At 41.1% G+C, this 13,917-nt stretch overlaps 1 protein-coding gene across 1 annotated transcript; it reads right to left on the bottom strand.

Moving 5' to 3' along the window:
• Window positions 12,986-13,911, bottom strand: LOC109844024 (putrescine hydroxycinnamoyltransferase 1-like; the record flags this gene model as incomplete). The annotated part of the gene is made up of 1 exon (XM_020413028.1): window positions 12,986-13,911. A coding segment is annotated over one exon (708 nt), but the record flags the coding sequence as incomplete, so codon positions are not given.

Below are 13,917 nucleotides of genomic sequence, written 5' to 3'. Positions count from 1 at the left end.
CCTATTCCCAATTCTTCTGATCTTCCTAGTCAACCACGATTCCCCTGTTGTCATCTCCTCCTGTCGATCTCCATTTCCTGTCGGCTTTGAGCTTAATGGTCCTCCTCTTTGGTATAATCCTCTTTCCTCATCCCTTGTCCATTTTGAGCTCTGAATTTTAGGTTTTTATCTTCTTAGGATAGTTTTATCATCTTAGGGTTTGCTATCCTTGTCTATTTTCTTATAAATTTGTCAATCATCATGACTAGGGGTAGTTTGAAACGTTCTAGGACTGGTAGAGGACGACACTCATCCTCTCGTGCTCCTAACCTTCCTCCTCGTGCTCCATCTCCTCCTCCCACGGATAATTTTCTATATTATGAACAATATTTGAGAAATCCCACTCTAATTGGGAAATTTCGAACTCTATGCCAGTTAAAATTTTTCCCCGGGAGATTTGTTAAGTTTGATGATTGTGATCATTTTCATTTAAGCACCTATTTTAATGATACTAGGTTGCTTAATTTGCTTTCTAGTGAGAATTATCGCCCGCATTATCCTCATTTAGTGTGGCTCTTTTATGCAAATTTGCAAGTTAATTCCACCGATCCCAACACCCCATTCATTTCCTCTCTTGTTAGGGGTCGTCAAATTCTATTTTCTGCTAACTAGCTTGCTGAGATTCTTAACATTCCTAGAGGAGACACTCTTTTAGGTTATATCATGTATGATGACCCTGCTATTGATTCCTTATTAATTCTACCTGGTAGACATTTTCCTCTCGAATCCGACTCTATTTCTTTCCTAGGTAAGATTATTGGGAGAATAATTAGCTATAACATAATTCCCAAACTGGTGGTTATGATCACTATTCCCAAGATCTTACATGTGCCATATATGCCATAGTTGGTGTTTCGGGAGAAAGTTGATATCTTCATTGATGTATTCATTATAACTTCAGTCGTTACAATAAAAACAAAAAAAGATAGTCTTTTTATAAGACTCTTACACAATAAAAATGAAAATTACAACTTTCCTTTCAACAAACGCAACAGAAGTTTATCCTCTGCTGCTTGTGTGGGATCTTGGTCTGTGACGGGGATGTTGATATCCGTGACTACCAAACGATCAGATCAGATCTGGAGCTTCATTGATTCGTGAAGGAATCAAGAAACTGAAGTAATTATCTCGGTAACAGTAAGATAATCACTCTTCTCGAGATCACCGCAACGGGGCAATCTCAAGGAAAGGAACTGGGAACTATAGATCTGACGAGCTCCTCTTCTTTATGCTGACGAACTTGATCCAATCTCCTCCTCTCTTCTGAAATTCGTGCTCCTTCGGTCTCAGGGCTTCGCCAACACTCGAGAATTCTAGATCTAAAAAAATGAAGGCCTTGGGGTTGTATTTATAGGTTTTAGGAGCCCTGTTTTCGGATAAGAACGACCGATTCACTCTTATCTTTAGTTATAACCACTTAACCACGTTCTTGGATGATATTTTATTAGTTAAAACAAATCAAGGTGGTTAACAGTCGAAATATAGCTTAAATCTACCAAAAATCTATTTTCGGGACTGCGGACACCCGTGGATGTCTCGGCCAAGGTTTGGCCGAGACACCTATGGGTGTCTCAGCCAAGCCTTAGCCGAAACACCTATGGGTGTCTCGGCCAAGCCTTGGTCGAGACACCTCTTGGTGTCTTGGCCAAGCTTTGGCCAAGACACATATGGGTGTCTTGGCTAAACTTTGGCCGAGACACCTATTGGTGTCTCGCTGAGGCCTGGAGCATTGTTTCGCTTGTTCTGTCCGTTTCTATCGTATCTTCATCATCCGAACTTGGAATTACGTGATCCAAAATGTAGAGGAAATCCGGAGAGGAGATCTACAAGATCCCATGGTTGAATTATATATGGAGTAGACGAGGCATGATGGGCGCTTCGTCTTTCGTGAGCGACGCGTAGCTCCTGATCAGTTCATGTTTTCATTATTCTGAAGCTTCATTGCTTCACACGGTTCGTTGACTCACTTCATGCACTTGCCCATGTTAAATAAGCTTCTGTGACTCGGATAGTGATGTTCATCATCATATCTTTGTCTCGAGCCGCGTGTGAGAACCTATAGGCATTTTTAGACGCCTACAGATACCCCCTCCAAAGTGTCTCAGTCTCGTTTCTTTTATAAAGGAGACTAAAATACTTTGGATGTGATTGGTCTAACCTTCAGTCGGTGTAAAATGACCCGTAGTTAGCTTTGATTCTTTACTTCTTTGATTTTCAGTCTATTTTGATGAATAACCTAAGTTCTTCCGGCACTGCGTTTATCGTCTAGCCGTCGTTGAAGTTTCGAATCGAACTTGGTGAGTTGGTTTTGGCTCGTGTCATTGAGTTGACTTTGAACTGATTATCTCCGTCATAATACGTTGATTGACATTGACTCAGAGCTATGCGTTGACCGGTGTTGATCTTAGGGTTTCACATCGATCTGCGTTGACTTTCATCGCAACACGTTGACTGGCATTGACTTCCGTCACAACACGTTGACCGACATTAACACAGTTTATACTCTTATGTTTACCGGAGTCTACACAATTTAAGCTCTTAAGGCGTTGGAGCGTGGCGGTCCCAAATGTCAAGGCTGCAGGACCAACTATTAAAGCTGATTCATCTGCATGTATGGATCTTATCCTGAAGTTGTTGGATGCACGAGTCATAAGACCAACTAATGAAGCTGGTGCGTCTATGACTCTTACATTTATAGGATTTTTGGCAAACCCTCAGCCATCAACGGGTTTGATGAGCCTTTACCGACTACCGTTTGAGTCGGGCTAGCATGCAGATTGTTTAAGTCTGTTCTGCATGTGACGTTGTGCTAAGAAAGTTAACTTTCTTAGTGCTATGATATTAAATACGTAGGTTTCATCTTTCTCACAGGAATAGACTACCCGACAACGCGTGTTAGACGCTGACTTATACCTGCTTAGGCTTCGGGATAAAATTTCCCAGATTTAGATTCTGGTGTCTTCTTCAATCAGTGAAAGACTAAACCGGCAACGCATGTTAGGCGTTGACTTATCCCTTCTTAGGATTCGGGATAAAATTCCCCGTGCGTGTGAAGCACGGATTATGGTGTTATTAATAACAACCTGTTATAATATCGAATATGTGAGCTTTTGTCCTTTCTACGGTCAAAGACTAACCAGCAATGCGTGTTAGGCGCTGACCTATCCCTTCTTAGGCTTCGGGATAAAATTCCCCAGACTTGGATTCTGGTGTCTTTTTCAATCGGTGAAAGACTAAACCGGCAACGTGTGTTAGGCGTTGACTTATCCCTACTTAGGATTTGGGATAAAATTCCACGTGCGTGTAAGTCACGGATTATGGTTTTATTAATAACAACCTGCCACAATATCGAATATGTGGATTTTTATCTTTTTTATGGTCAAAGACTAACCAGCAAAGCGTGTTAGGCGCTGACCTATCCCTTCTTAGGCTTCGGGATAAAATTCCCCAGACTTGGATTCTGGTATCTTTTTTAATCGGTGAAAGACTAAACCGGCAACGCGTGTTAGGCGTTGACTTATCTCTACTTAGGATTTGGGATAAAATTCCCCATGCGTGTAAGGCACGGATTTTAGTGTTATTAATAACAACCTGCCACAATATTGAATATGTGGGCTTTTATCCGTTTTTTACGGTCAAAGACTAACCAACAACGCATGTTAGGCGTTGATTTATCCCTACTTAGGCTTCAGGATAAAAGTCCCCAGACTGGGATTCTGGTGTCTTCTTCAATCGGTGAAAGACTAAACCGGCAACGCGTGTTAGGCATTGACTTATCCTTACTTAGGATTCAGGATAAAATTCCCCGCACGTGTAAGGCACAAATTATGAAAGTTAAAAAAAGGTGGTGTCTTGTCTTGGGGCAAAGACAAACCCGATACTGGAAAGGAAGAATTTTATATTCTATTTCCAGTTGTAAAGGAAACTCCAAGTGGGATCTCCACTTCGAGAATCCGGACTGGTGAAACTAAGAGTGGGATCTCCACTCTGAGAATCGAATAGATTTAGATAACCCTAACTTTTATAGGATTGGTTACCTGATCTGAGAATGAAATTCCGACTTCAGGCCTAACTTTCATAGGTTTGACCGAAGAGAGGTTTGAGACAATCCTAACTTTTATAGGTTTGATCGCTCAATTTAAAAGTGGATCTCTCGTTCATGGAACGAATCGAGAGGGGACTTTGGTTGTGGTCCTAATTGTAGGAAGGTTTAACCGAGTGAGGAGTTTTGAGACTATCCTAACTTTTATAGGTTTGATCGCTCAATTTGTGGACCTCTCGTTCATTGAAGGAATCAAGAGGGGATTTTGGTTGTGGTCTTAACTATAGGAAGGTCTGACCAAGTGAATAGTGAGAGTGGGAGTACAAATTACAGTAGGAGTGTTGATTCATATAGATCACTCAAATAGGGTTCCTAGTGTTAAATGACAAATACTTAACACGAAGGGGTTTGACAATTTGTTAATAATCAGGAGATTAAAATTCCGAGTACTATGTCTGGACTCTAACCATGGGAGTGTTGAGTGCACAGACTTAGCGGGGGTTTGAGTGGGAGTTTCTTATTCATGACCTTCTTATAGTGATCGGGTTATCCCTAAGAATACACTATATAGAATTCTTTCGGGAACTTCTCGTTACATGAATCATCCACCCCCAGCTTTTTTATAAAACTGGGTCTAATATTGTACTTAGTTGGATGACCGAGTTATCCTTAAGAATACCAGGTATGACACTCTCCAGGAACTTCTCGTGAAAGAAAGAAAACAGTTTAGACTCATATACCTGTTGGAGTATTGAGAAGCAGTTTATACTCGTATACTCTTCAGAGTGTTCATTCGGCTTAATTTAGCGTTATGACGCCAACTTCAATAAAACAAACCTGGGTGGGATGAATGATCCTCCTGTAGTACTCACAGTACTTTAGATCCACAGTATTGTCAGCTTCCTCCTGATTTGCCATAGGTGGTAGCTTGATCTTGTTGTTCTTAAGGAGGGATTCAAAAATGGCTGGAACATCTTCGTCCTTGAAGGAGTACTCTTTTTGGAGTCTCGGATCCGAAGTATTTTTCTATCTTCGGGGTTGTTGTTGCGACGTCTGATTAATATCAACAACTACTGTAGGTGCTTTCCCCTTACTACGGGAGATGAAGCTTGAGTTCTGAGGGTTAGCCGTCGGTTGGCTTCTTTCAGCTTTCTTCCTTCTGAGGAAGCGTTCGACCTGCTTTCCGTGCACCTTCAACTCTTTCCAGGTGTTGGATGGTGCTACTCCCATAACTTCCAATATATCGATAGATAGGTTGTTATGACAGGTTTGGAGGATGAAGTCCTCTGTGACTGGATCTCGACAGTTCATTGCTTTATTTCGGAAGCGCTTGATGAAGTCATCGTCCGTCTCTTCATCTTCTTGTTTCTCCTCAAAGAGTGTCCTGGTTGATATCTTGGCGTCATCATCAAAGAAATTTCCGAGGAATGAGCTCTTCATATCATCCCAGCTGTTGACGCTTCCAGGATTGAGATAGCGGTACCAATCGAAGGCAGGCCCGCGAAGGGTTCCAACGAATAACCGAACCATCAAGGCCTCATTGCCGGAGATCATGCCTAAGTGGCGTTTAAGTAGATCAAATATTGAGTAGGCGAGCCTTTCCCATCGAACGGTATGAAGTTGATCAAGTTGAACTTCGCTGGATACGGGATCGATTCCCATTCTCTTGGGTAAGGACACGGAATGCCGGTTTTTTCACCTCTCGAGCAGACATCAGAGCGTTGATTTTGCTCTCGAGGTCTTTCATCTTCTCATCCTCGTCTGTATCCTTCTTTGGTCGATTTCGAGGAGGAACATCACGGCCACCCCCGATATTATCATCTTCGGTGGGACCACCCCTAATGTTGTTGTTTTCAGTAGGGCCACCCCCAGCTTTTTGATTAGCCGGAGGGTTATCAACATTGAGATATTCATCCACATCTGAATCGCTACTTGTTTGGTTAGCAACGTTGCGACGGCTGAATTCACCAAGTTGATTGGATAGAGGCCGAATCTGTTGGTCATGCTCTTCCTTCATCCGCATCATGGTCATTTCTAATTCAAACTTGAAATTCTCTTTTTGCTTAGCCAAAGCATCCTCGATGATTTTGGTCATTTGTTCAGCGTTGATAATGAACGCCTTACGAGATTATCCTATGCTGGACACCGTATTGTCAGAAGCGACTGCAGAGTTGTCATCTGACACTTCATCATCTGAGGATAGGCCTCTATTCATCCTCTGATAGTCCCTACGTCTAGTAGTCCCTGCACGTAGCCGAGTTATCTGTTAGGATACATCCGAAAAATGACGGGGACTGAAACTTTGCGTTGACTTCCCTTTATCGATCATACTGATAGTGACTTCTGGGAGTTCCTCACCTTGAATGACCAATTGTTTCTTGCGTAAACGCTTTGGCTTGGTATTCAATACTTTAGAAGAAAGTCTTTGGAATACCGAGACCCTCTGTGGAGCGGTCTTGGGGAAACTATACGCCGATAACACTTCCCTTATAAGCTTGGCACACGAACAATGAAAGTCTGTTTCCTGGGTATCTCTCTTTCGAGATCTGTTCGTACCCCCAGCCTGATAGTACAACTTATCGGCATGATGACCGGAGCTATCTATCGTGTGTTGGCACGACTTCTCAGGTATAATGACGTCGTCTGACGAACGCGTTTCCTTCTAAGGACTTATTGCCTTGTTGGCGTTCTCAAGAGTCACGCGTTTAGAGCTACGCCTTTGTGGGCGTGGGATCTCAACTGGCTCTTGGACTTCGACTCGTAGTCTGATGCAGTCGATTACTAGAATTTTCTCCTTATGAGAAGACTTTATATTGTCATGAGGGCGTGTGCGACCCCCAGCTCGTTGAGTTGCTCAGAGTTCATTCACTGGGCCTAGGCGTTCTTTAATAGGAGTTTTGCCTCGATCTTCGTGTAAAGGACCCAGACAATCCTTCAATGGAATTCTAAATCTGGAGAGATCCAAACTGCTGTAGGGTTCCACCGGAGGCATGGGAGCGGAGGGAGCGGGATCAGGTAGAGGCACCTTAATTGCCTTCGGTGTAGTTTTAGGCATTGTCTTGGGCTTTGGCACCCAAACCTGCTTAGATCTTGGTGGCTTTTTGACCACCTCTTCCTTTTGTAATTCTTGTACCTTTCGCACAAGGATCTAGGCATGTGTAAGAAGCACGCGGTGCTTCTGGATGCGGTCCTCGAGAGTAGAACGGGTTCGTTTGACACGAACCCATTTGTTAATCGGAGGTTGGGAGGAGGATCCCTATGCTTGTTGTGGTGATAGCTTAGCCACTTGGCGCTTTCTGAACTCCAGATCTTCTTGGTAACGGAGTCCGTCCACCTGATCCAAAGCCTTGGCGAATTAACACGCGAGACGTTGGCATTATCTTTGACGTGCTCTCTTTGATAGAGTTGGCGTGCCTTTAGCAGTTAACTCTTTGATCGAGGAGGAGTTCAGATCTGCAGATCTGGTCTCATTGGACGCCGGCGAATCGTTGCGAGGTACAACTGCAACAATGGTAGTGGGGAGATCACCTTCTTCAGTCTTCAGATCTAAAGACCAGCGGATCTTCTGGGAGGAGGAGACCTTCCTGCGCTTATGAGGAGAGGCAGATCTGGAGGAGGAGGAAGAGATATACTCTTCAAATTTCTAATGGTCGAATTCGTATTCGACCGCTTCGTTCACCGGGATCTTGATCGTCGGCTGCGGCACGATAGCCTTGGTAGCAAGGTTGTTGGATCCCACTGTGATCACCAGCTTGTTTCGGGAGAAACTTGATATCTTCATTGGTGTATTCATTATAATTTCAGTCATTACAATGAAAACAAAAAAGATAGTCTTTTTATAAGACTCTTACATAATAAAAATAAAAATTACAACTTTCCTTTCAACAAACGCAATAGACGTTTATTCTTCACTGCTTGCGTGGGATCTTGGCCTGTGACAGGGATGTTAATATCCGTGGACTACCAAATGATTAGATCAGATCCGGAGCTTCGTTGATTCATGAAGGAATCAAGAAACCGAAGCAATTATCTTGGCAACAGCGAGATAATCACTCTTCTCGAGATCAGCGCAACGGGGTAATCTCAAGGGAAGGAACCGAGAACTGTAGATCTGACGAGCTCCTCTTTTTTATGCTGATGAACTTGATTCAATCTCCTTCTCTCTTCTGAAATTCATGCTCCTTCAGTCTTCAATTCAGCAGGGCTTCGCCAACGCTCGAGAATTTCAGATCTGAAAAAATAAAGACCCTGGGACTGTATTTATAGGCTTTAGGAGCCATGTTTTCGGATAAGAACGATCGATTCACTCTTACCTTTAGTTATAACCACTTAACTACATTCTTGGATGATATTTTATCAGTTGGAACAAATCCAGACGGTTAACGGGTCATCCAAGACCGTTAACCTATGGGTGTCTCGCTGAGGCCTGGAGCATTGTTCCACGCGTTCTGTCCGTTTTTGTCGTATCTTCGTCATCCGAACTCGGAATTACATGATCCAAAGTGCGGAGGAAATCCAGCAAGGAGATCTACAAGCTCCTATAGTTGAATTATATATGGAGTAGATAGGGCAAGATGGGCGCTTCGTCTTCTGTGAGCGACACGTAGCTCCTGATCAGTTCATGTTTTTGTTATTCTGAAGCTTCGTTGCTTCACACGGTTTGTCGACTCACTGCATACACTTGTTGATGTTAAATAAGCTTCTATGACTCGAATAGTGACGTTCATCATCATCTCTCCGTCTCGAGCCGCGTGCGAGAACCTATAGGTATTTTTAGACGCCTACAGTTGGTCATAGGGATGTCATGTGGCGGAAAGTTATCTTTGATATAATGGCCTTCACTCACACAAAATTCCTACCTTATGGAGCCATTCTTACCAAAAATTTACCCATTTTGAAGTCAATCTTTCTGAGGAAACATCTCTTAGAATCACGCCATTTTTTGATTCCACTACCCTCAATAGAATGGGTATTCCTCCTACCCAATATGCATTAGATCATCTTCCTGCGTATGTTCCCCCACCTAAGTCATCTGAGTCTGCGTCATCTAGCTCTAGTGATTCATCTTTTGATTCCAGCTATAGAGCTCATCGCCACTCCCCTCCTGCATCCTCCTCCTGTATTCCTGATTCTACAACTCGTCATATCGACAGCCTAGAAGAAGGTGTGTATGAGCACTTGAGGGACATTAAACGTAGGTAGGAAGAAATTTGTGTTGAAGCTCAAGGGTGGAACCATGAGGTGATTAGTAGGATTGATGGCTTGGAGCAGAAACTTGATGTCAGTCTCAGTTTACTGCAGCCTTCTACTCCCTCCCCAGGTCTAGGACCTTCTTCTTCTTGATGCAAATATCTTATTTGGGATTTTTAGTATATGTACTTGCTTTGTGTTTCAGAACATTGTGATGTAGTATTTTCTATGTTTTGTGTATTGAAAACTATAAATGTGAGCACTTGAATGCTTAGTTGTTTTGGTTTGTTGATGTTGTGAACATGTAAGAGTTCTTTGCAAACTCTGGTTAATTTGCTTATATATATTCATGTTCATATTCTTATGCCACTGTGTGGTTGATGTTTTTGTGTGGTTTTGATTATATATATTCATTTTGCATCTTTGTTTAAATAAGCCCTTATCTATTAATATATGTCTTGTGTGGCTAACCATTCTTTGTTTAAATAGGGGAAGAATTCTCTATTTCTATATTTCTCACCCATGCTTACATTTAGGGTGAGCTCTTAGCTCTCATTGTGTATTTCCCCCCATTTTTGATGTTGCCAAATGGGGAGAAAAATGTGAGTATATTATATTTATTTTTCGCTTTATTAATTTTATCTGTATATTGGTAAATTATTTATCATTATCAAAAAGGGAGAGATTATTATCCTTTTTGTTTTGATGATGATTTTACAAATAATTTATGACTAATATTGGTTTTAGTATTTTGGTTTTGTGTTGTTCAGTATATCCAAGAAAATGAACTACACTGATATAGAAGCCTTGCAAATCAAGTCTATCAAGCCTGTGCAAATCAACTCTATCAAGTTCAAGCTTCATATGATATCCTCTTGGTATACTTAGTATAGGTTTATATGTAATGTGTGCTATTTCTTCAAGCTCAAATCTTACACACACATTGGTTTGTGAAATTTCTCAAATCATAGGTGTTTTTATGCAAAATATATTTTAACATGTTTTGAACTATACAAACATTATAAATATATTTTATTGAGTCCATAAAACCATTACACAAGTTTTCAAATTTTGATTTGAGCTAAATATCAAAATTAACATGTTTATGTACACATGTATTTTAGTGTTTTTGAATATTACTGAGTTTTCACAAATGGAAAGAGCAATTTGAAAAATTTCTTTTCTAACATGTTCATATTTACGTTTATAAACTTTTCCCAAAGTTTTACATTTTTTAGAATTTATTTGCTATTTTTAAAAGAGGTTTGAAATTTGTTTTTACTATTCATAACATGCTGAAAACCTGTTATCAGTCGACTGATGAACTCGCCTAGAATTATTAAAAGTTTTTATTTTTACCACTAATAAACTATCAATCGACTGATGAGGTCATCAGTCGACTGATGAGGTCATCAGTCGATCGATGAGCTGTGAGTTGCCTGTAACGGTCAGCTCATCAGTCGACTGATAAACAATATCAGTCGACCAACGCCTGTAACGGCTAGTTTTTCTAGACTTTTGTATTTTTGTCTTTTTTTTAGGTTTTCTTGGTTTTTGGGCTTTAATTTTCGTCCTATAAATATCCCTTACTGTTTTACTTCTAAAAATCATCTAAGTGGGTTTTAACAAGAGTTTTAAAGGGTTTAAAAGTTTGTTTAAGTTTCTTCTTAAGTTTTGGTGTTTGTTTACAAAGAGGAAGCTTACATTATCAATTGAGGAATTCATCCTCAATCACTCTCATCCTTTCTTTGTGTTTAGAGAGAAGTTTTTCTAACTCATTTATCTATCATTTTATTACTGATTTTTCATATTCATACTATTGTTAGTTTGTTATTTGAGTTAGATTTTATTGAACTCATTTTATCACACACATCCCCATTTGAGCTTTTAGTATTTCATACATTATATATTGGGTTGTGGGATTGTGATATTGTGAGAGTGAGCTTACATTATGTTCTCATCCATTATAGAGAACAAATCATTTGTATTTGAGCCTTATTGTGAGTTACACATTGTATTATACTTGTACACCGAGAGGAGTGTGTGGTGAGAGACGGAGTCGGTTCCAAGAGGAGTAGGTTCGGTAGTAAAGCCTAGCGAGAGGTTGTAATTCCGAATACTTGAGGAAGGCGACACGGGCTAGACCAACACTTAGAGGGTGTAGAGTGTGTTTACTTTGTGTGTGTTGTAAACGTTTGTCAGTGAGCGTTGAAAACCGATTGTGAACGTTTTGGGTGAATGTCGAAAACCCGTCGTGATAGTGGATTCTCCCCGAGAGTGGGGAGCGGAGTCGTAGGTTAGACGATTGAACTCCGTGATCATATTATTGTGTTTGGATTGCTCATTGTGTCCACTATTTTTTTATATCGTTTCGTATTTATTTTTCCTTTGCATATATATCCTTGCTTTATTTCAATCGAATATATATCTTGCTAGGATATATTTGTTAATAAGTTTTAATTGGCATTAATATCGAATTAGATTAGCATTCACCCTATTCACCCCCCCCCCCTCTTGGGTGCTTTCAGATCCCGATGTACTTGCTTCACTCATGTTGATAACATGATCTCTTCAAACGAGAATCCTGTAGAGAATCCTCCAAAACGAGCCCCAAGCCAAACCCGAAGCTCTGATACCACTTGTTGTGCGTAGCTAAATCGAAGAAATGAACACAACCAAACTGAGATAGAACCACAACCAATAGGTAAAATAAGAACCAAACAATGCAAGAAACAAATTTTACGTGGTTCGGCAATGTGCTTACGTTCACGGGGCAAGGAGGGGATGGATTTTACTATTAGAGAGAGTACAAATAGAGATTACAAATTCACTCAAAACTCACAAATTAATCTCTCAAACAAAGCTCTCAAATCTCTCACCAAATCTCCCAAATACACGGATCAAAAGTCTCTTTTTTTTGCCTTAAGAAAACCCTAAAAACGTGTTTCAATATATATCAAAACACAAACCAAATCAGAACAGGAAACGAAGCCCCGGACCAAACCCAACAAGTGGTCGACCGCCAAAGTCTTCGCGGTCGGCCGGACAGAACACAGAAAATTTACTTTGAGTTTACAGGGTCTGCGGTCGACCGCAGAAGTCTTCGCGGTCGACCGCAGAAGTCTTCGCGATCGACCGGTTAGAAATCTAGACCCTACCCTGTATTCGTGCATGTTTCCAGTCGACCGCACATGTTACTACGATCAACCGGCCAGAGGTCAAAACTGACCCTGCTTCAATTCTTCTGAACTTAATTTGTCGCTGTCGTTCCTAATTCTACACCCATCATAGGCACAACCTTAGCAAAGATAAAACTCAAAACATCCAAAATTATAATTGGAAGAAAACAAATATATATCAGAAGAAAAAATGAGCTTCATCTCGTGAGCATTGTCTACATTCTCCAGACGACTATACTCATTATTGTCATCTTTTTTATATAAATTTAATAGGTCTGAAACTACAGTGGAGGGAGATCAGTTAACAGCATTAACTATAAGTTTGAGTGATTTGACAACTACCACCTCATTCGACGATAATAAGCAGCTTGGAGGAGAGCAAGGGATAGTACAAATATCCATTTGAATCCCACATAAACAAGACAATGCCTACATATGATTTTGATTTTGTATTATTGAGTCATAAGGTTTTTTAATTATTAATTATTTAGTAACACTATTTTTCAGAATTTAGATCCACCACTAACATTTTTCATAAAATTATAATATCTAAGATCTTGATTGGAAGTGGCTTTTATGCAATTAGTACTGCCACTTAATTTTACAAAAATTCTTACTTCAGTTTGATCATAAAACCAGTATGATACCATTTAGGCAAACAATTTGCCATACAAAACTATAACATGTTTAAGTATACCATCAACAATTCTAAACTCACATACAAACAAATAATATTACACTCTCCCATTAATCTTACTTCAATCCTTCATAAAATGCCTTCTTGAATCCCTCCATATTCTCAACCTCCATCTCCATAACAACGCTGATCCCCCCATCATTCTCCTTACTACTCAACAAATAAGCAACTCCCCTCCCACACAAAGTATTAGCTCTCCCCATGAACTCCGGCTTCCCCCATCCAAAATCAGCATCATATATTGGCATCCCGAGCCAACTCACAGCATACAAATCCGACTCCCTCAACGACCATCCTTTGCCGTCGTTCCCCAATTCAAAATAGTCGATCAACGATCGAATATACTCATCATTCACCTTCGCCAACGCCCTCCCTACTTTCTCTCCGGCAAACTCCAGCGGCTTCGACATAATCTCTCCGGCCTTCGTACCCTCCGACGTACGCACAATCGCATTGCCGAAGTATCCTTCTGGCAGCGGGGGGTTCAGCTTCGACCGAACGTTGGCGACCGTGTAGAACCTCGTGTCTTGGTCGGGCGCGAGGTTGCGTGCAATGCACGCGGACCTCCAAATGTGCGCGGAGACAGCGCGGAATGTGGACAGTTCTTTAACTTTGTGGCCGTTCTGGGGGTGTTTGGGTTGTTTTAGGGTGCTGATTTGGTGTTTGGTGAGCGGGAGAATTTCAGAGACGGAAGGGCCAGGAGGGGACTCGTTGGGGTCGTGATTGGGCTTGTATTCGAAGTGGTCCACGGTGACGGTAGGTGGCGATCG

The sequence above is a fragment of the Asparagus officinalis genome, chromosome 5 (genome assembly GCF_001876935.1).
Source record: "Asparagus officinalis chromosome 5, Aspof.V1, whole genome shotgun sequence".
Taxonomy (NCBI): Eukaryota; Viridiplantae; Streptophyta; class Magnoliopsida; order Asparagales; family Asparagaceae; genus Asparagus; species Asparagus officinalis.
This window is presented reverse-complemented; position numbering and strand designations above follow the sequence as displayed.